Source organism: Tachypleus tridentatus, chromosome 8 (genome assembly GCF_004210375.1).
Source record: "Tachypleus tridentatus isolate NWPU-2018 chromosome 8, ASM421037v1, whole genome shotgun sequence".
Lineage (NCBI taxonomy): Eukaryota > Metazoa > Arthropoda > Merostomata > Xiphosura > Limulidae > Tachypleus > Tachypleus tridentatus.
The window spans coordinates 98,558,423-98,580,560 of record NC_134832.1 but is presented as its reverse complement, the minus strand read 5'-3'; the positions used below and the strand labels follow the sequence as shown (position 1 = coordinate 98,580,560).

The 22,138-nt window shown below is 34.8% G+C and overlaps 1 protein-coding gene across 5 annotated transcripts in view; it reads right to left on the bottom strand.

Moving 5' to 3' along the window:
* The window catches only part of LOC143223030 (D-glucuronyl C5-epimerase B-like), a 162,227-nt gene that overhangs the window by 128,255 nt on the left and 11,834 nt on the right, over positions 1-22,138 (bottom strand). For 2 of the 5 annotated variants that reach the window (XM_076450404.1, XM_076450403.1), the window contains exons 2-3: positions 11,617-11,716; positions 4,899-5,479 (exon numbers count right to left, since the gene is read on the bottom strand). In XM_076450404.1, the coding sequence (XP_076306519.1) occupies positions 4,899-4,915 (17 nt within the window). In that variant the 5' untranslated portion in view covers positions 4,916-5,479; positions 11,617-11,716. Of the gene's footprint in view, positions 1-4,898; positions 5,480-11,589; positions 11,717-22,138 lie in introns of all 5 variants that reach the window. The other 3 variants (XM_076450407.1, XM_076450406.1, XM_076450405.1) reach the window with 2 other exon arrangements.

The window sequence follows — 22,138 nt, the reverse complement described above, 5'->3', positions numbered from 1 at the left end:
TGCCAGCCGTTCAGTTTATGATGAATCTAAACAATTTATGCTAAACAAACGCGTGAAATGCAAATATATATTTTTAAAATCTAAAAGTTGAAAAAAACTATCAAAGAGAAAAAAAAAAAAGAAAACCTAAGATAGGCAAATGAAAAATCAAATCACCCAATAAATCTTGAAGTGAATATGAAAATAACTGTTTGACTTCACAGCCTATCCGTTTTATTAAAACAAAAAGGTTACGCCCTCTATTTATGTCAAAAATAGCATAATTATTTAATTTAATCAGATTTATTTACAAAAATGTTACACAACTAACATGACTTTCTGTTACAAGTTCAAACAGATCATGAAACATTCCTGATAACGATCAGTACTAAAGTTAATTAACTGACGCGAACTCCTGTCATGTTTTAATCTCAACTGATGACATGGATAGGTAGATTCATTAAACCATTGTGTCCGTTACGGTTAATAAAAACTGAGGTAGTTTCCAGTTTCTTTCCTCAATGGTCACAGTTTACTGTGCAACAAACCCCAGGCAACAAAATAAACTTATTATTGCGGACAATGGGACTCTAACCATAAACTCTCGGGTTCTGAATTCGGCCTCCGTATCATTTAGTAACTGCAAAACGTGCAAATGTCTCTACAAGTCTTATTTTGATCGAATATCCGAATGGTCGAAACGTTTTATAAACTCGTTGTCCGACACGAAAACCACTGAGCCGCGCCCGATCTCCTTATCATTTATTGGCTGCAACGTACAGACGTCTCTCTTATTCGCATGTTGTTTGATCCGTAGGAACATGTTCTTCGAACAACAGTCTGGAGCGCTAATATTAGGCCGTGCCCGGACTTACTATTGGTTAGAGGCTGTAGAACGAACGGACGCGCTAAAGTCAGGGGTTCGATTCAACGGTGGGTTCAGCAAATAGTCAAAACGATGTGGCTTTGCTATTAGAAAAAAAAACAAAAAAAAAAACACACACACACGAACTAACGTTTCTTCCCTGGTGCGTAGAACAGTCATAAAAATGAGCAACATTCTTCATGGCAGTACAAAATCTGGTACTCAGTTTTAGTTGTTCGCTGTTTAGCTTGTTTGTTTGTTTGTGACTGTGCACATTGTGCTATCTGTGTCCGCTCACACTGGCTTCTAGTGTTATAAATCTGCAGACATAGCGATGTGCTACTGGGAGGAAGGGGGCCTATTGAGCTACGTAGTTTGGTGTTACTGCTTTAAAACAGATAACGAATTAGCTACAATTAATAACTCTTCTATTTTTTCGCTACAAACACGGTATGACACCTAAAGTGCTTAACTATCTCTTTCAACTGAATTTATATTGAATCGATCTAAACCAATTTGTATCTACTATAACCTCACTCTCTTACTTACTTCTATAAAGTAATTATTAATAAAACGTACTGTCACGCCTCACATGCTTTCCACTGGAACTTCTGCCAATACGTTAATTTTAGAACCAAGAAGTATAAACACCATTAAAGCTACGAACATTAGAAGTAAAAGCTGAAAAATTAGCTACACCACAAGTAAGAAGAATCCACTGTGAAAACACTAGTTTGTTATAAATCAAGTCTACTTTGTGCGTAATGTTTGTGATTTTTGAAAGTACAAATGTCAAATGATCAAACAAGCAAAAGGAAGAAAAAAAAAAAAACACTGTCAGCATATAAAAGTGAAATACTAGCCTTACGCGCTAGGCCATGCCGGGCCTGTTGTGTGCAGAAATGTGACGTATAAGGACAAGCGAACACATATTGGAATACATTTAAACGGGTACAGACAAAGACATCTATGAATAATGAATAACATTAATGTCTGAGAAGTTCTATGATTTTACTATAAATTATTGAACACAATCAAAAGTAGACACTTTGAAGAAAAAATTCATTTATGACACACACATTCACATATATACGTGTGTGTGTGTGTGTGTGTGTGTCATAAATGTGGCGACATGTCAGGCACATGGAAAACATCAGATTACTTTGGTTTCTTTTCACCATCAACTGTGTGTGCCAACTCAACAAGAAGCCGGAAGTGAGACAGATGGCACATACTACTCTGCACTGTGAATTAGTCTGACATTATAACTCTCAGCAAGCAGTGAAATATCGGACTATCACTTTATTGTAATCTTCAACTATAATGTACGACTAAACATTTCACCGGTATTTTGACTTCTACGAAATTTCTGTCATATAAAACAATGCAGTAAAACACGCCAAAAAACGTAGTGTGTTCGAAGGACAAATGACTGTCTATATTTCATATCTACTTAAATGTTAAAGAACAATGAATCCATTCCTCGTCAAACGCATACAGCGACATAATACTAAAATAATATTAAATTATGACAAACCTTTGTATCAAGCCTTTTTACCTTCACATATAGTTTGATACTTAGCGAATTTTACCGAAACAAATTTGATGAGCACGGGTCCAAAAGGTAAAGCCAGAACAATCTTTTCTTATATATAGGGTCGAATACTTTATATTTAAACGATTCTGAATAGCAAATATCAAGTCACGTGACTGCCACAGCCAACATGACGTTTAAGAATGGTAAGCAGCAGAATTAGACATTCTGACATTGTATGTTATGTAGGTATTGTAATTCCACCAAAAACTGATCACTTTTAGAAAGGATATGCGACAACAAATTTAAACGTTAAATATTCATAAATTCAAATCGTAAAGATGCGTTCAGATCGAGGATCTAGAATTTCCAAATTGGGAATATCCTTTACATTTGATAGCGAATCAAAAAAACGAATATGGATGAATTGGTGATTCTAGGGCCATTCAAAAAGAGACTTGCAAGAAGTCGTACCCCAGCCTTGGTACAAGTTGCTTCCACGACATATCCGTCGCATACCTCAAGCACCTGGAGAAGGAAACGGTTCGTTTGTTTTGAATTTTGCGCAAAGCTGCAAGAGGGCTATCTGCGCTAGCCGTCCCTAATTTTATTAGTGTAAGACTAGAGGGAAGGCAACTAGTCATCACCACCCACAGCCAACTCTTGGGCTACTCTTTTACCAACGAATAGTGGGACTGACAGTTACATTATAACGTCCCCACAGGTGAAAGAGCGAGCATGTTTGGTGTGAAGGAGATTTGAACCCATTACCCTCAGATTACGATTCGAGTGCCCTAACCATGCAGAAGGAAACGGGTGAATATTCACACTATTCTACATGAAAACAGTTAAATCGACCAAAGCAGCATATATACATATTTCTATGCGACAGGACTATTGAAATGGGCGTTGGAAAGATGACTTATAGAACGCATATGGAAAGGCAAGTGCTTTGGACATGACAGCCTTATGACAGAAACGTTTTCTATGAAAACTACACTTCAGGGATATTTCAAAGAGAGAGAGAGACTGTAACGACGCAGTGATGCTCCAAAATCGTATCAATAACAGCTTCTGTAGTTTTCATAATTATCATATATAGACAGTGTAAATAAACTTTACACTTTAGAAAATATTTTTCACAACTGCAATAAAGCAACTGGAAAAATAATTTAGCTTTCTTCTTCTAGAAAAAAACAAGCATGATTTTCTATTTTACACAGTATATCTCTAATAAGCATTGAGTTTGCTTTATTCGTATGTGTACCGATTACACGATTTTAATGTAACGTTAAATCCACAGACATTTTAAAAAATCAAAGAATTTTCAAAAAATTCATATTACAAGTTATCTTTAATGCCGAAGTATAAAAAGCAAGTAAGTAATATGCAAACACACCATAATACAATGTGAAGCAGTCCCATTTGTCAACAGCTGTTTTTAAAACTTTCACACTAAACATTGCATTGTAAACGTTATAACTACCACAATCACCATCCAAGCAATTTGGAGATAAAATTTTGCTGACTTTAAATTTTCAAAGCTTTCTCATGGATGAAATATTAACTTCCAAATAATGTAATTTTAAAACACAAGTTGGTTTTCAAAAAGTAGAACTTGAATATTGCGAAAAGAGTTGAAATTCTTACCTTATGACGTTTCGTTCCCAATACGTATAGTTTTTCTTTCATTCCCCCCCCCTTCCCCTCTGAACCTCAGCTACGTTAAAAATAATGTACACGAGCGCTTGTGATCCCGGCTCTATTATTCATTGTTGTGACAAGTTGGAAAAGCACTTTTACAGGGACTGTTAATTATTAACTATGATAACCAACTATATAGTTGCCCGTTTTGAATATCGACCACCGTTAACACGCAAGAGGTGAACGTACCCTTCTTTTCAACACAACGCAACTTTATAGAATTGTTGCAGTTGCAATGGATATTTCAACAGTAGAAAATTTTAGACAGAAAAAGATGCTTAATTTTGAAAGACTTCTCAAAACAAATCTGTGCGAGAGAATACCAATATGTCGACATAATTTTTTTGAACAGCAATTAACTTGTGTTTAGAACATACAAAAGTCCTAGAATCAAAACAAACTAAGACTTTACGAAGTGACTGCTCTGTACTGGTACACATAGTTTCGTAAATTAAGTTACTGTGTAAACAAAAACACCAATATGTTGTTTGTCATAATTCGTATTCCCGAACTGGTTGTTTTGTATTTAATGCATACTAGTTGTTACGTGTTTTCGTATACGCTGATCAAGTGAACGTACTACTAATTATAGGGCTGGTTGGAAATCAACATGAAACCGCTTGTGATTATGAAGAACAACTGTCAATTTCTTTTTTTACATGGAAAGGTTAGTATGTTAAAAACTATAATTGTTTAAAACACTGTTAAAGTTTCTATTAAAAATAAACATATTAAGTGGGTATAATAAAGATTCAATTCAACGTGTGTGTACGCGCGAAAACAAATATTATAAATTCAACTGCCTAAGAATCTCACCTTTTTAAACATCTCATAGTTTTCAGAACACTGCTGCTCTTTGTCCTGTCAACAGGTTGGGAAAGAACAGTTTCACTTACGGCACTGAGGACCAAAGTCCAGATGTTACGTGTTGTTTTAACAACCAGATGGCTGTCAGTAGCAGGGTAATTTATTTTCTTCACAGTACTGTTCTTACAGGACTAAAATTCAACCTGCGAGTCAAAAGCCTGTGGCTAAAGTTATATTCTTTCCCTAGCCGTTGTCAAGCTGCCGAGGTAACTCGGTAACATACTGAAAGTCAGCACATCGCAACACACGCTGTCCTGGCTGCACCGAGCACCGCTGCTATTTGTGGCTTTCTGCCAGTCGGAGATGCAGCGCGTCCACTCAATGTCACAAGGGTTGTTGGGTTTCACTGCATGAGTGTGAATGAATTCATGTATTTCATGTCCACTTGTTTAGTACACACAAATACAAATGTTTTAAAAAATTTAGTGAAGTTCTAAAAGAACGAAATAACAAAAACATGTGGTTTAAAACTTCATCTCTTTTACTTCAGATCTCTTCATGCTGGTCAGGTCCGTACCAAGACAGTAACCCTATAGGAATGAAAAAGAACTGCATAATATATATATTTGTTTACATTAATCTGTTAAATATTCTGTAACTTTCTTCTTAACGATAAAATACTGATATCTATAAATGTAAATATATAAATATATATATATACAAGGTGGCTTTAAAAATGTAATCACGTTTCTAATGCTCATATGACTATAGTAAATGAGCTTACAATTCAGCTGAATATCTTTATTAATATTTCATACAACAAATTAACTGTACATACACTGCTGCATTATTTGATACGCTCAAACGTGACTCCACCAGCATTCAAACCATCGTGATATCTATGACGAACTGCCTAATATGCTTTGTACAATTTTCAACTCGGATTCGGTGGAAAACATTTGTAATTTTTTGCTTTGATTCGTCAATAGATTGGACTTATTTTTAAACATCCTCCGATATTATAAGAAAAGAAAATAAAGTTTTTAAAATCTACATACAGAACATGCATAAATTAAATGATGGATACATTTTTTGTACCACCTTATATATGGAAAAATAATCTTTAAACAAGATAGAAACGACAGTGCCTTCCTTTACAACACAGTTTGGTTTGGAATGAATTTCGCTCAAAGCTACATCTGAGCTAGCCGTCCCTACTTTTGCAGTGTAAAACTAGAGGGAAGGCAGCTAATCATCACCATCCACCGCCAACTGTTGGGCTACTCTTTCACCAACGAATAGTGGGATTGACCTTAACATTATAACGCCCCCACGACTGAAAGGGCAAGCATGTTTAATGTGACGGCGATTCGAACCTGCGACCCTCGGATTACGAATAGAGTGCCTTAACCACCTGGCCATGCCGGACCTCTTACAACACAGACAACAGACCTTCATAACTGCTTTATTGAACAAAGATCAAATATAGTATTCCGAAGTTTAAATCGCTTAAAAGCGAAAAAAAACATAGTTTACAAACAGTTCGGCTAATTATAAATGATAACTGCAAATAATAAATCACTTGTTTACCCTAAATCATTAAATCTCAACACTTTTTACAACAATAAATTTGTATTCAGTATAAAACTCACATTCGTTCTGTAATATTAATAATATGATAAATAAAAAATAAAAAACAAAATGATATTTTGTTTAATGTAATTACCCACGGTGTTCATATATTCAAACAACAGTGTTTGATGCAAATACCGACAAGGTATTCACATATTCAAACAACAGTGTTTGATGCAAATACCCACAGGGTATTCACATATTCAAACAGTTATGTTTGATGCAAATACCCACAGGGTATTCACATATTTAACCATCAGCAACAGGAAGCATATGTATGGTAAAAGTCCTTCACGTTTGTTTCTTGACTAACACAATCCATTAATTAAAACTGTGAAACTAACAGTCAAACACAGATATCCAAATTATTTCCTTTTTAAACAAAAGTGTGAAAAACAAGACAGTTAGGCTGTGTAGATTTTTTCTTTAGATTAATTTGTGTGTGTATGTTGGTGGTGAGCTTGACTTATTGAGAAACAACACTAGTTGTCTTAAATCGTAAAACTTCACTTTTGTGGTAGCTTATATACCAACAACAAATCAGCTAGTTTTACTTCTTCTAGGTATTATTAAAAACGATGCATTTACCACAAAACAAAAAAATAACCCTACTCACTTCTACTATAACTACACGTATGTTAAAATGGTTTGTGTTTGTCTGTGACAAAATTTTCCACCTTTCAAATTCTAATCACCATAAAACTTCCATGGGTTCTTGAATATGTATCAAAGATATTCATAAACCCCTTACTTATTCATTTCCTAATTTTTAAGAGTCAGGCAGTTGTTTCAGTTTACTTTTCGCCTTTTCTGGTATCACACACACGCTGTTCCGCCATCTACCGGAAGCCACCGTAATAATTACCACGCCTGGGAATACATTTGCTAGTACTCGAACATTGTAGTTCACGCATCCATCATACAATCAAATATTCTGCAAAATTTTTGCAGCAAGACATCTGTAAACAGTAACACAATCTGAATAGTCGCTTATATCACAAAACTTTAGAAGTCTCTTTCAGTTTATTCACTGGCTACACAATTATTTGTTACCCAGGCTCTACTTCATCTGATTCTTGAACCAAAAGCAAGCTTACCAAGTCTAACAAATACAAGTTGTCCCAAAATTAATATGTCAAAAAAAAGTTGAATAACTTTTTTAATTATTTGGAATAACAACAAAATTCAAAACAACATATCTTCCAGAAACTTGCAAGTTTTATTTAAGTTATTATTATTTTTATTACTTTGATTGTTTATCTCATTATTATTATTTATTAATGTGTTTTATTTCAGATTTCAGAACTCACCCTTTTTGAGTGAAAAAAAGACAACTCTCGAAGTGTTTCCACTATTTAACCCTTTTGGACTTTTAGGTTTGGGGTGTTTGTAAGGAAAAGTGTACCATAATAAACCAAAGAATCTTAAGGAACTGAAACTTAGTATTCGTAATGCTGTCACATCCATTTCTACAAATGTGTTGGAAAACGTGTTCTCAGGATATAAACTCAGAATTATATTGACTGTAATTAAGGATGAAAAACACGTAGAAGTTTACCAATTAAATGAAATTAAAGTTAAACGCCTTTAGAAGACATTTTGTTTTAAATTTTGTTATAAAGACATCTCTTCAAAACAGTAAGAGGCCCGACATGGCTAGGTGGGTTAAGGCATTCGATTCGTAATCTGAGGGTCGCGATTCCGCACCAAACATGCTCGGCCCTTTCAGCCGTGGGGACTTTATAAAGTGACGGTCAATTCCACTATTCATTAGTAAAAGAGTAGCCCAAGAGTTGGCGGTGGGTGGTGATAACTAGCTGCCTTCCTTCTAGTCTTACGCTGCTAAATTAGGGACGGCTAGCGCAGATATCCCTCGTGTAGCTTTGCGCGAAATTCCAAAAACAAACAAAACAGTAAGACGTGTGAATCTTTCACATGACTTAAAATACACAAACAAACAAACCTCAGGCCCCTTCTAATACAAATTTTAAGGCATGTTGTTTATCATAGGATGCCCTGTGAATGAAAAGAACGAAGATTTCATTCAACTATTTCGATCGAAGAATGAATAAATAGACAGATCAACAAAACGGTCGAGCAAGTAAAGAAACATTCTATTATGTTAAATAAATAACGATTACTCTATCAGTAATTCATCTGAATTATCATAAGTAACCTGACAAAGAAATGGTTCACTGTCTATAACACAAAAATAAATGTATCATTAGACATATGATACAGAAATCTTTCTTATGGGTATGTAAGCATAGTGCAAGCATCTAACCATTTCTATTGAAAGATTGGATATAAGAGTAAAATTCAAAAGAGTGACACTTCACGTGACAACCACAACCGCTGTAGAATAGAAAGTACCTGACCTACATTTCGACGTAGTTTGGCTGTTCGTAAATAGTATGATGTCACCGTCTCGTTATAGCTTTCAAGAGTGTTTTATAACAGCTCTTTCAGACTCAATATGTTTATAATCTTCAGATCACAGGTATGTGTTTCGGTCAGATTTAAGATTTACAAAACGAGAATATCCCTTGTATTTAATGGCAATAGAATTAAAATAATGTGGAGTAACTTGGGATATAAAAAAAGACCTTAAACAAGTCCTACCAAATGATGGTGAGCAAAGGACGGCGTCTTGTAACAGGTGAGAATCCGCGATCACAAAGTTCAGTATGGCATCCACCACATGCTCCAGGCAACAATACGCGATGTAATCAAAAAGAATCTCCGTCTGGAAAAAGTTATAAAATTTGTTTCCGCGACATACGCGCTCAACCTGAACTAGCCGGGGGTTGAAACAAATGTCCATACTATTTTATACGACATTATCGATGAAGTTGTTGGACGAAACGCCTATTGTTTTTTGTCATTGAACGATGTATATCGGAAAGCAAACAGGAAAGAGTGGAGTGGTATAGACGTGACAGTCTTACGAAGGAGCCTCTTGCAATGTAATCAACGCTGCAGGCCTATTTACAAGAAACACTTGTCAAATAGAGCAATGATCAGAGTTGGAATCATGCACTGTGACGAAGTGGTGATAAAGAGTTTAAATGTAACTTATAAAACTCCTGTAGTTATTTTAAGTTGGTCACAGATATTAAGGGTATACAAACTATAACATGGGAGTTTACTCATGTCGATACTTTTCTCCCACTGCTCTCCTGTAAGCACTATGTGAGCTTCTGTTTGCTTTAATTACGCACAAAACTACACAATGGACTACCTATGCTCTGTCCACCATGGTTATCAAAACCCGGTTTCTAGCGGTGCGAGTCCGCAGACATACAGCTGTCCCACTGGGATGATAACATCTGCGCACTTAGTGACATTTTTTTAGTTTTAAACAGTTACTTTCAAACATGAGTTAAGAAATGTACCATACCATTAATACATTATACCAAATTTAACAAGTAAACAACACGAACAGTGAATGATAAAACCTGATCCAAATCTATCAAAACTTCACACACACATAGCGCAGTTTAAACGTACAAATAATGAGCCAAAACAAAATATTTTGTCAAGATATGAAATACAGCAGTGTGATGATGTGGAGAACTTTCAGGATACATTGAATATGTATATGATGGTAACCACAAAGCAAATGTTTCCACAGGACAAACATATCTTCAGCCAAGAAGCTTCTCAAACTTCAAGTTGTTGTGCTCAGAAAGTGATCAAGGGTTCTACAAAAAAAAAGGTCAAAGTGGATAGATAGGTCAATTACTGCCCAACAATTCTTTTAGCTCAGATGGTATGCTAACACTACCTAAATATATTTTGTTTTACGACCGCTAACGATTTTGTTTGTTTGTTTGTTTTGGAATTTCGCACAAAGCTACTCGAGGGCTATCTGTGCTAGCCGTCCCTAATTTAGCAGTGTAAGACTAGAGGGAAGGCAGCTAGTCATCACCACCCACCGCCAACTCTTGGGCTACTCTTTTACCAACGAATAATGGGATTGACCGTCACATTATACACCCCCACGGCTGGGAGGGCGAGCATGTTTAGCGCGACGCGGGCGCGAACCCGCGACCCTCGGATTACGAGTCGCACGCCTTACGCGCTCGGCCCGCTAACGATAAGAGTAAACGTACAACGAAGGTTACCTGACAATTCATGAACACTCTCCTGGTGTTAGGTGCAATAAAGCTTTGGGTGTTATTGTTGTCATTAAATTGTTGAATGATATATATCGGGAGGGGGGTGGTGGCAGTAACTGTTCAATGTAAACATGGCGACCAAGAAAGTCAAAAATACTTGGAACGTACTAAGTGTAATGTGATAAATGTATGTTGGTAACATATTTGTCGAAACAATAGTATCAAATAATCAAATACGGAATGTCAACAAAAACAGGACTTGTATTAATTTCACTGCCGAATGGAAAGACTATTGATTAAGTCACTTGCCACGTGTGGTTAGTTTGACAGCATGATTCCAATATTTGCCCGAACGTCCGATATACGTATATTTCTGTGCGTGTCTTAAACTTCACATTCTGTTCTGAATTTTGCACAAAGCTACTCGAGGGCTATCTGTACTAGCCGTCCCTAATACAGCAGTGTAAGAATAGAGGGAAAGCAGCTAGTCATCACCACCTACCACTAACTCTTTGGCTACTCTTTTATCAACAAACAGTGGGATTGAACGTTGGATTATAACGTTCCCAAGACTGAAAGGATGAGCATACTTGGCATGACGGGGATTCAAAACCGCGACACTCATATTGCCAGTCAAGCCTGGCCACGTATATTCATTGTTCTCTTAACCTTATGCTTATTTATTATTGTTTTAATATCACGTACATTTATTACTCTCTTACCTCTAGTATGAACACCTATAATTAATTCGATGCATTGCATTTATCAATCTATGGAGCGCATACATACATAAATGTATGTACGGCAGTTATAGAAGGAAATATAAACAAAATCCAGACAAACAAAATATTCTGTACTTCCACTATTACATCAAAGCTTATATGATTTTACTTTACACCACTTAACAATTGTATTCCAGTGATGTTCTAATAAACAGCAATATTTACACTACAGGGTAGCCCGTAAGTCCCTACCCATCCATATATCTTATGTATCCAGTGTATCTGTGTGGTGTCACCAGTATTCTTGCGCTCATGTACCCACGTACTTCAAGTGTAAATCGGCCATATTTCTCTGAAAAGAAAAGAAACAAATTTATAATACACGAGAATTGAATATAACATAATAACACATGGATTAGTGGGGACTTACGGGCCACCCTGTACTTTTCAGAGCCCTATAAAGTTTTTGAAACTATTTTACTTTATTGTAATTATATAATTTTAACGTATATTAAAGAGCGCCTTAATTAAATTAAGCGTTCTAAACTTTATCAGCATAGTTTCTTATAAAACATTTCATCCAGATGGCAACTTGTGTCGAGTTCTTCTTATATTCAACCTTGCAGAAATCTCCAACACGTGTGCCAACTTTCATTTCAGAAGTTTTTAAATAGGTCTTGAAAACCATAAACCGTACAGAATATAGTAACGACATACGTTGGAATTCGGAGATATTATATTACGACATTAATTTAAATGATATCACAAAACAGATAAGCATATAGTCTAACGAACGCACACAGGAACAACTTTGTGCTAACAAATTATTGTGGTCGAAATCCGAAGAAAAATTACGTAGTATGACAACATCATATATTAAATCCCACACACAGGGAGGAAGGGATAAAACATTCAGCAAGTCCGTATATCCCAAGTCTCAGCCAAACAGTTGGTCTACAAAACTCGAGGATTGCATCATATTTTAACGCACATGGATCAATTTCACAAACACGAATGTGCGTCACGTGAAAATAAATACCTTAGAAGTCTGTTTCCACTTATTCCAGCTAGTCAATGAAACCAATACGGTCTCTGAGACAGAATATTTCGATACACGAGCGTAAGGAAAATTATCAAATAAATGAATTCAAACCGTACAATGTTTATAGCAGTCAGTCCTAGTACACTTTACACACGAGTGTTATTAATTTTCTAAACTTATAATAGTATAGCCACACAAATTTTTGTTTATGATATATATGCTAATATTTTAATCTCATACCACAAAAAAGTGTACGTGCTTTTAAATTAACTAATAATAGCCAATCCTACGTCTTTGATAAAATAATTGTACTTGGAGTAATAAAATGGTACCAATTTGACTTCAGAGGAGAAACTGTTGGTATTTTTGTCTTTTTTATTATCCATCTAGTGTGGATGTGGGATAAAGGACATGTTATAGATAGATATGACTTTTAACGTATACCAGGCATGTAAAGAGCATTTTATCACTCTTAAGAACTAAGCGGAAAAAAATGCCATATTGCTAGCACTCTTGTCACGTATATAGTTGGATTAATGGTGTAATGTTGGAATTCTTGACACGTAGAGACAGTAATACCATCGCTGTAGTATGCATGTTAGTCAAAAACGTATTGCTGCCTCTCTTCATGTATAACAAGCAGATAAATTATGTTGTTTTTTAATCACCACTGATATATGTGCTGAGTCAGATAAAGAGTATCGAACAATTATCCCTCCTTAAGTGAGTATGATTACATGATGGATGTATTGTATATTCTTGAATTGTATGATCAGATACAGGGTGTATTTATACTCTTGAATTGTGTGATAAGATAGAGAGTGTATTTTATACCCTTAATGGGTGAGTGGTTAGATAAAAAAGGCGTATTTTATACAATTGACGTGTGTAATTTGATAAAGGGCGTATTGTGTACGCTTAAAGTGTGTGTGTCTAGATAAAGGATGTATTTAATACTCTTCAAGTTTTTTTGGTTAGATAAAGACATATTGTAGGCTCTTGATGTATGTGTTGTTACATAAAAGGAAATCAGCTGTCACTCTTGTCGCGTGTGGTTACATAGTGTGTGATTTCCTGATAGAACATCATATCCGCAGTAACGTTAAAACACACTGAAATACTGTTAAAACCATGTGTAAAAACTTGATCATATGCAATGTAACTCGTAGTGTTTTTTTACATCTTTCCACAGAAAATGGAATTTTTTCCGCCAAAAAAACACCAAAAACTTTTGAATCTCAATATCCAGAAACAAAGGTTTCCTTCTAGAAATACGCATTTTGTTTTAAAAATATTTTAAAGAGACGAATCAATTACCGTTTAAGAAGCTCTGTCGTTTTGTAATATTATTGACGATTAAAACTAGTTGATGACACTAGCTGGTTAAAAGTGTAATCCAGTAAGTAGTTGATCCCCACACACGTTATCGTTTATTTCACTCAAACTGAGGTCCCTAATGGAAACGAAATCAAGAAAATATCAACCATATATGTTTCAAGGCTATAAACACTGTCGTTTGAGACAGGCCAATACCGAAAACTGAAACCATGCCAAAAATTAAAACAGCAAAATTGGTTACCTAATACTGAAACTTCAACCTCTGATTTTCCACGACTTTTTCTTCTTACAAATATGTTAAAACAGCGATCCCAAATATCAAGTTGGGTCTCAGGGTAGGGCAAAGTAAGATATAAACATTAATCTACTTCAAAGTACATAAAAATAATTATTCTTAAACGTTTCAAAACAAACAAAACAATACAAAATATAAGGTGGTGCTCAGACAACTCATTATGTAGATTTAAGCTTAAGAAAAAAACAAAATAAAACAACCAACTATTTAATGTTATAGAAAAAAAAACAAGCTGAACATTACCCCAAGTTCCCCATTGAGTAGAAAATTGCCTGGCTGGTCAATTGGGTTTTGCGTTAGGAAATTTGGAGAACACCTGTTTTAAAACAATTGTTTTATAATCATCGCAATGCTAAAACACTGGTAACGAGTGCTGATCCTAATGTATCGCATGGGGTGGATTTATCTACATTCATAACCTTTCTATTAATTTTACTCTATCCTTTTCTCCCAAAAGCTCCCATATCAGAAGTTATCTAAGAACTTTGCTGCAACCAACAAATACCAGAATAACTCCAGATAATATCTGCAGTTCAAATGTCAGTCATGAGATGAACGATAATGACGCCAGTGTAACTTATAATTAAATTACAGTTCGTATTTCAGATACGATGATGACAAGTAGTGACATCACACTAAAATACAAGCTTATGGCAGTTTTAAACTTCAGTCTCATTTCCGATAAAATGAATAAAAAAACTGTAAAAAAGTGCGTTTTATTATGCTACTGATCTCTTTAAAATACACGAGTTAATTCAGTTCAAATTTCGGCTTCATGTATATAATATCACAATTAACGCTCGGACGTGTTCAACACCACCAATCATAAAATAGAACGTTAGGTAAGCAAATCCTATCTCCAGCTTTTTACAAATTTTTAACTATCTACCACAAGGTATAGCTGTTACTTTAAATATTTATGATAATTATTAATCCAAAGTAAAATGTGAATTACACTTCAAATTTTAGGCACGTTTACGCCGACACTAATCCTAAAGTAATTTATAGTCCTTTTGAACAAATCGTTTCCAGCTATACGGAATCCAAAACAAAAAAATATTACTTTTACATCAAGCATGAATCTTTATTCTACACACTTCAATCTCCACATGACATATTTAGAGACATCGAGAGTTAAAAAAAAATCTCTTAACAAAGGTAATCAAAAAATTACTCATTGGAATTACGTCAGTCACTAAAAACATTAAATAATAAAGAGAAAGATACAGATAGTACAATGTTTGGTTTGTTTGGAATTAAGCACAAAGGTACACAATGGGCTGTCTGTGCTCTGCCCACCACAGGTATCGAAACCCGATTTCTAGCGGTGAGTTTGTAGACATACTACTGAGCTACTGGGGGCAGAATGTTTTAGAGATTATAAAATAAATAGTCTTGTAGGAGTCTCTAGACTTATACCATTTAAAAAATATAACAGTAGAAGTCTTAATTCTGTATTACAAAGTACCTTCTCTTGGATCTAGTATTAATCTTGCTGCATCAAAGTGCATGACAATACAGTTTATGAGGCACAGGTTTACTACTATATCTGCATCATAACAATACGGGTTCTGGAGCAGGTTTTCAACCCATATAGAAAATAAAAAGTGCCAAGATATGACAGAAAAACAAAAGCACACGTCAGAAAAATCATTTTTGTCAGTACTTCTGTAAACAGTCTATGGTTAACCATTTCATACCCCATATAAAAAATTAGCGGGAAGAAAAATCGGTCTTCGTAAGCACTTGTATTTGACAATTAACTGAATAGCGAACTTAGTATATACAGCATTGCTGTTTAAACACCGACTGTTCATTTATTTAATCAAGAATTCGAAAGGGATTTAACTAAGACTATTACATAAAACTCATATTTCCCACGTTTTCAAACTGGATCGTTCAAGACCTTAACAACGTTGTGTCAACGGCATGCTTTCATTAAAAGATTTTTTATGCTTAAAGTCGATCTCTATATATCAACAACTTTTTATACAAATGTAAGGCTTTAGAAAAAAAAATCATTAAATATTTTAATATATTTTTTGCACAGTAAATCAAAACTCTCACAAGAAAGGTATACGTTTATATTATTTTTCTAAGTTCATAATTTTCAGCAGTTAGTTATACTAAATCTTAGTGCCGGAACCCTTCCAAAACCTGTCAAACGTGACGTCATCATCAGGGTAACGATCTCGTGTTCAAAGCCTAATTTCCATTTTTATGAGCCTATTTTCAATATAAAAAATATATGCAGACATATCGTTGTGCCACTGGGAGGGTGAAGGGGGTAATTATTTGAGACTACTTACATTAGTACTAAATTTAATAAGCATATACTACCAGAGGAAGCATACAACTCAACGTCCGTTGAATTAAGCAGCATGAGGAAAACAAACAAACATACAAAAAAACGACTCAACACGTACATACCACACTTTTAATCTCCTTCAGCACCACCTTTAGCAACGGTAGGCTGAAAATAGTACTAACAACTTTGACACTATAATACTTTGCACAGCTGTCCCGCCTGAACGAATAACTAAAAAAAAGTCTTTATTGTATGTTATGTAAATAGGCCTTTTTTAAAATGAGTACGTTTTTAACACACAGTAGAATTGTAAAATATATTTTATTAAGTATTTTAATCGTATGTGTATTATTAACCAAGTAACGTGTGATAAAAATTATTTACCATTTTAACGCTTTAACACCTCCTAAGCTGGAGCGGTCGCACGGTGCCTAAGGCCATTTCCTGACGGAGAGAGACAATGTGTGTATGTGTGTGTGTAATGGGCGATCTAAGAGAGCTCTACCAGTGGACATGGGAAATCACAAGCAGCCAGTATTCTCCGAGACAATGAGAGTTTGGTTATGGAAAATACATAATTTGGATGCAAAATGAATAACTTACTTTTTACATATGTATTTTGAGTTCCAATTTCAGGTACAGAAGCAGCACTGATTTTTCAGTATTTTTATACTTGAAAGAGACCCATATACAAATGGGTATTTTCAACAAGTGCCAACTGTGTATACAAATTGACCTTTTTTGTGAGACCTTTAAGGTTACATTTTCAACAGTACTTAAAACATAATATCAATAAAAGGTACCAAGCACATATCAATTAAATGAATCCTATGTTGTGTTAATAAAAAAATAAAGTAAAAACATTACCTTTTGCCTTTAGTAACATGTAATAACATCTAATATTATACTTTAATTTTCTTACTGTTAAATAAATGATTTAATGATAATGGTATATCCTCTTTCTTAACCTAGTATTTAAGGGCTAGCTCAATGCCTAGTAAATCAGTATTAATAAGTGATAACCAACGTTTTTATCGTCTAAAGCTCCATTTCTTTCTGCACCGAATCATTTCATCTCCAATCACGTAGCAACATTACTTTCGTTTTGCGTAGGTCTAATTACGATCAAATTTACGGTTTGAGTTTATGCTCATGGTGAAGAGACTAGCTTATTATTTTTTACTTGAATCTACAAATAACTGGGGCGTAATCATTAATTAATTATAACATGAAAAATGCAAAGTTTAGCGATGCAATGTCCATAATGATGAAGTGTAAGATCGAAGCGAATGAAGAGTTACACATAAATGCATTACTCTGAAATTGTCAAAATCAATATGCAATGGAAATAACTCAATTACAAAGAACCACTATGCTGAGTTTGTTTGTTGTAATACCTTAGACCATATAACGTGTTGTTTGTAATTATTTACAATAGAACATAGGAATGATTATCAATCATTACGTCTAAAGTAAAACGTGCTGTAACAATTTACCTAATTGACCTAGGTGAGAGACTTAGCCATCTCAATTACAAAACAGCTGACCAGAAGGAACGCACCTGTTGCATACATAGCTACTCTTTACCAAATACCAGGTTTCATTACGACGGTTATATATACACAAAAGGTACTGTTTTACTTATCTTCTATGGAGTCAAGATACCCCACATGCTATCACCACATTCATAGCTGTAGCGAGCGAATTTCTTTTTCTTTCTCCATTACTGGTAAAATTTATTATTTAATAAGTTTTTGTGCTACAGTTTTAGTTGATATTAAACGAAAGCTTAATTTTATAACACAAAAACAGCGTAAATAATAAGGCTTGTTTGTTTGTTTGTTTTTGAATTTCGCACAAAGCTACTCGAGGGCTATCTGTGCTAGCCGTCCCTAATTTAGCAGTGTAAGACTAGAGGGAAGGCATCTAGTCATCACCACCCACCGCCAACTCTTGGGCTACTCTTTTACCAACGAATAGTGGGATTGATCGTAACATTATAACGCCCCCACGGCTGGGAGGGCGAGCATGGTTGGCGCGACTCGGGCGCGAACCCGCGACCCTCAGATTACGAAGCGCACGCCTTAACGCGCTAGGCCATGCCGGGCCCAAATAATAAGGCATAGTTTATCATATAATAATAGATAAAGATCTTTTAATTTTTATCTTCATGATTTATATATCCCCCTCCAAAAAAATAATAAAGCGATTATGCGGCCTCAGCATTTTTTTGCATAATTTGTACCTAACTGCATAATTAAAGATTGAATATCTGCATTTGGTGAAGTCAACTCTAGATCGCTGTCAGGATATTTACACTTTTTAACAAACTTACGGCTTTGTTTGTAGCTGCTTGTCCGTTGGTACTTGATGGCCAGCTTACTGATCACTAGCTTGTCAAAAGGATTTCTAACGTCTAAGTGAATTTACTGATGTTTTTTCATTGAAACAAATATATTAATTTGCTACTCTTGATGTAATTGCATTAATCACACCTTAACGTTCTCTTAAATACTATTGTTTTTAAACTGTTTTTTATATTAGGTAAGGGTTACATAAATTTGCATTTTAACGTAATGGCATAATCAACGTATAATTTTTATTTTCTTCTGAATAGCTTCATATTTTATCATGGATGATTTCAAACTGTTGGGCGTATAAACGACGTGGCCTTACCTAAACAACAATTATATTTAAAGTATTAAACATATATACAGAAATAATACTGTGCATTCAAATATGAATATATAATTATTTAAACACAGTTTGTTGTTTTTTTGAATTTCGCACAAAAGTACACGAGGGCTACCTGCGCTAGCTGTCCCTAATTTAGCAGTGTAAGACTAGAGGGAAGGCAGCTAGCCATCACCACCTACCGCCAACTCTTGGGCTACTCTTTTACCAACGAATGGTAGGATTAATCATCACATTATAACGCCCTCACAATTATTTAAAGAGTTTAAGTTAAGGAAGACAAAATTTCAAAATAATGAATAAATACTCTCGTGATAACCAAATGACACATTGCTATTTCTCTCTTTTGATATGATAAATTCACAAGTCTAAATTTTTAAAGAGTTTTGTCTTTTCTCGGTCCGTGCTGTGTAATCTGCGTTTAAACATATCGTTACATGGTTAGATTCTTCAAATTTACCAAGGGTTAGAGTAATCTTCTCTGTGTGCGTGTGAGATAAAGATAACGACTGATGTGTGTGTGTATATATATATATATATTGATGACAAATTGATGTCTTTTTTTACATCAATCACAAATTATGTTGATTCACTTACTTTGCTAAATAAATACATGTAGTATGCGCTATTTGATCGTACAAATGTTCTGCGTGCACTTTCCAGAACACTTTGTTTGCGATCCCTTAAAAATACAATAGCAGCAATTTGCGTCGTAACAAACGATGATGGTTTCAACTAACGGAGATCCAAACTTACAAGTGGTTTGGTTTGGTGTTTTATGGCGCAAAGCAACTAGACTATCTGTGCTCTCAGTAGTGACAGAGAGAACATGTGTTGTCTAACATGAAAGATGTGGCTCAGAATTGGATATAATCTAAGGCAATGATAAGCAAGTGAATATGCCGAGTTCTAAGGGGATTTAATGGAGTGCAGATATAAAAGAAAACGTTCCTGAATACTATAAAGTGGATTAACTGAAGTAAAGGCCTCCGCTTTGCCTCAACACATTTTCAGTCGATTGTTTTAGTTCTAGTTTTCTTGTTTGTAAATTACATTCCAGTAATGAGCCTGTTACAAATGTGTCTTGCGTGGATACTATAAAACTTTATCTAAGGCGTATGGTAGCCCCCTACCTAGCAATACGTATGGCCATTTGGGCAAAATTAGAAACGGAAAATATGATGATTCGTGCAATGTTTAACCATCATTTGGGAAAAATTGATTGCAGAAGTTTCTTACTCATAACCTCATTCGGGCAAACACTGTACATCTCCCACGCTCTGAAATATCCCCCGTTCGCCTATGAGGTTTCTTATGATGTAATGATATGTAGAATTACTTCTGTAAAACTGCTAAGCGCCTGTGAATAATAATTTTTTTTATCTGAATCTTTTACCTCCTATCCTCAATATTCGCTATTCACATCAAGCTGGTGTAGAGTTCCGAACACTTGAAATAACATCACCACCTGAAGTGAATTATCTGATCTCTTCTACAATACTTAATTCAATATACGATAGACTCTAAAATTAATCACTTATATCCGGGGGTGAACAAAAAGGTTGCCCTTCCCTTTGAATATACTGTTAAATTGTTATATCTTTTATTACATAACAGAAAAATATGTAAAACTATATGATTTTATAACGCACTCGACGAGATCTATTCAAACATGGTCCAAATCATACTTTTAACACTGGCTTTAATAAATACCTGAACTTTTCATGATTTTAGTTACATTTTCTCATAAAACATGTTGTGCACCTGTTGTAGTTTGTTAGATCTTTCTGTGGCAAATATCCTACAAAACATTAACATTACTATTTCACCTTAGCAGAACACATCAGTGATACTAAACATGCAATTCAATGGGAAAAAAATGTTATTTTAATTATTTTAACACAACCTGGAAATTTAATGAGTATAAATATACGTGATTCTATTAAAATAATTAAATAATAAAAAAGTAAATTTAGATTATTAAATAAGGATGATGGACGTGATGAAAATGTTGTCAGATGGCACGAAAGTCTTTAATATGTAAATTAAGTCTTCTGATAATTGTATAAATACAGGGTTATAGTTAACAACACCTAACACTCCTAGTGATGACACACTGACATAAATTGAAACGTATACAGCGTGCATGAGGCTGTTTTCAAGTCTCATCAGGTTTTTACTGATTTTAATCCTGAAAAGTTGTTGGTATTTTATTGTACTTTTCAGACTGAAAATGTGTATTACATAATTGTTATTAAACACAGAACATTGCATACGTGCGAAAGAATTTTAAAACGTTCTTCCCTGACCTATACATGGTAGGCCTAAAGTTGTTGCAAAAGACATTGTATAATATTAAAACACATCTATAAAAACAACAACAAATATTTTATTAGCTATATTTCGAAGGTATACATTTGGTCACCCGCCCACCCTTTTACAACAATTTTTCAACGTCTTACGGCTTTTCACTACAGTACCTTTAGTTTAAGCTTTCCCTGTTTGTTTGTTTCAGAATATAAAGCAAAGTTAATTTTGGGCTACCTGCTGTGTCCACCGCTATGAATAGAATCTTGTATTTTAAGGTCTTAAGTCCATAGACTTATCACTGTCTCTGACCAATAAATGCTTAAGGCTCAAAATTACTTTTATATCGTGGATCAAGCTGTCTTACTCGAATGAAGTTCCTCCTATTACACGGCCTCAAGCATGGAAGGTTACCGCTGGTCCACCGGAAGACTTGCTGGTAGGAGGAAGCACCCAGTGTCAGCTCCTAAGCTACTTTTGTCTGACTGAATATTGCGATTTGGCTCCCACTCTTTAAAATAGATCCACAGCTTCAAAGTGCGGAATGTGTTTCTGAGGCAACGTGTTGTGAATCATGACCCCTCACATTCGTAGTCCGAGCTCGCCAAACGTCAGGTCACGCTCGTTTCAAAAATTAAATTGAAATATATAATTATACAATAGCGACCATCTATCTAAATTAAGACTCAAAGAATATTATAACGCTTGTTAGATTTCTCTGAGATGAGAAAAACCATTATTATAAAATATCGTCATTTACTTTACATCACAGCTAATTCACCTTGTTGTA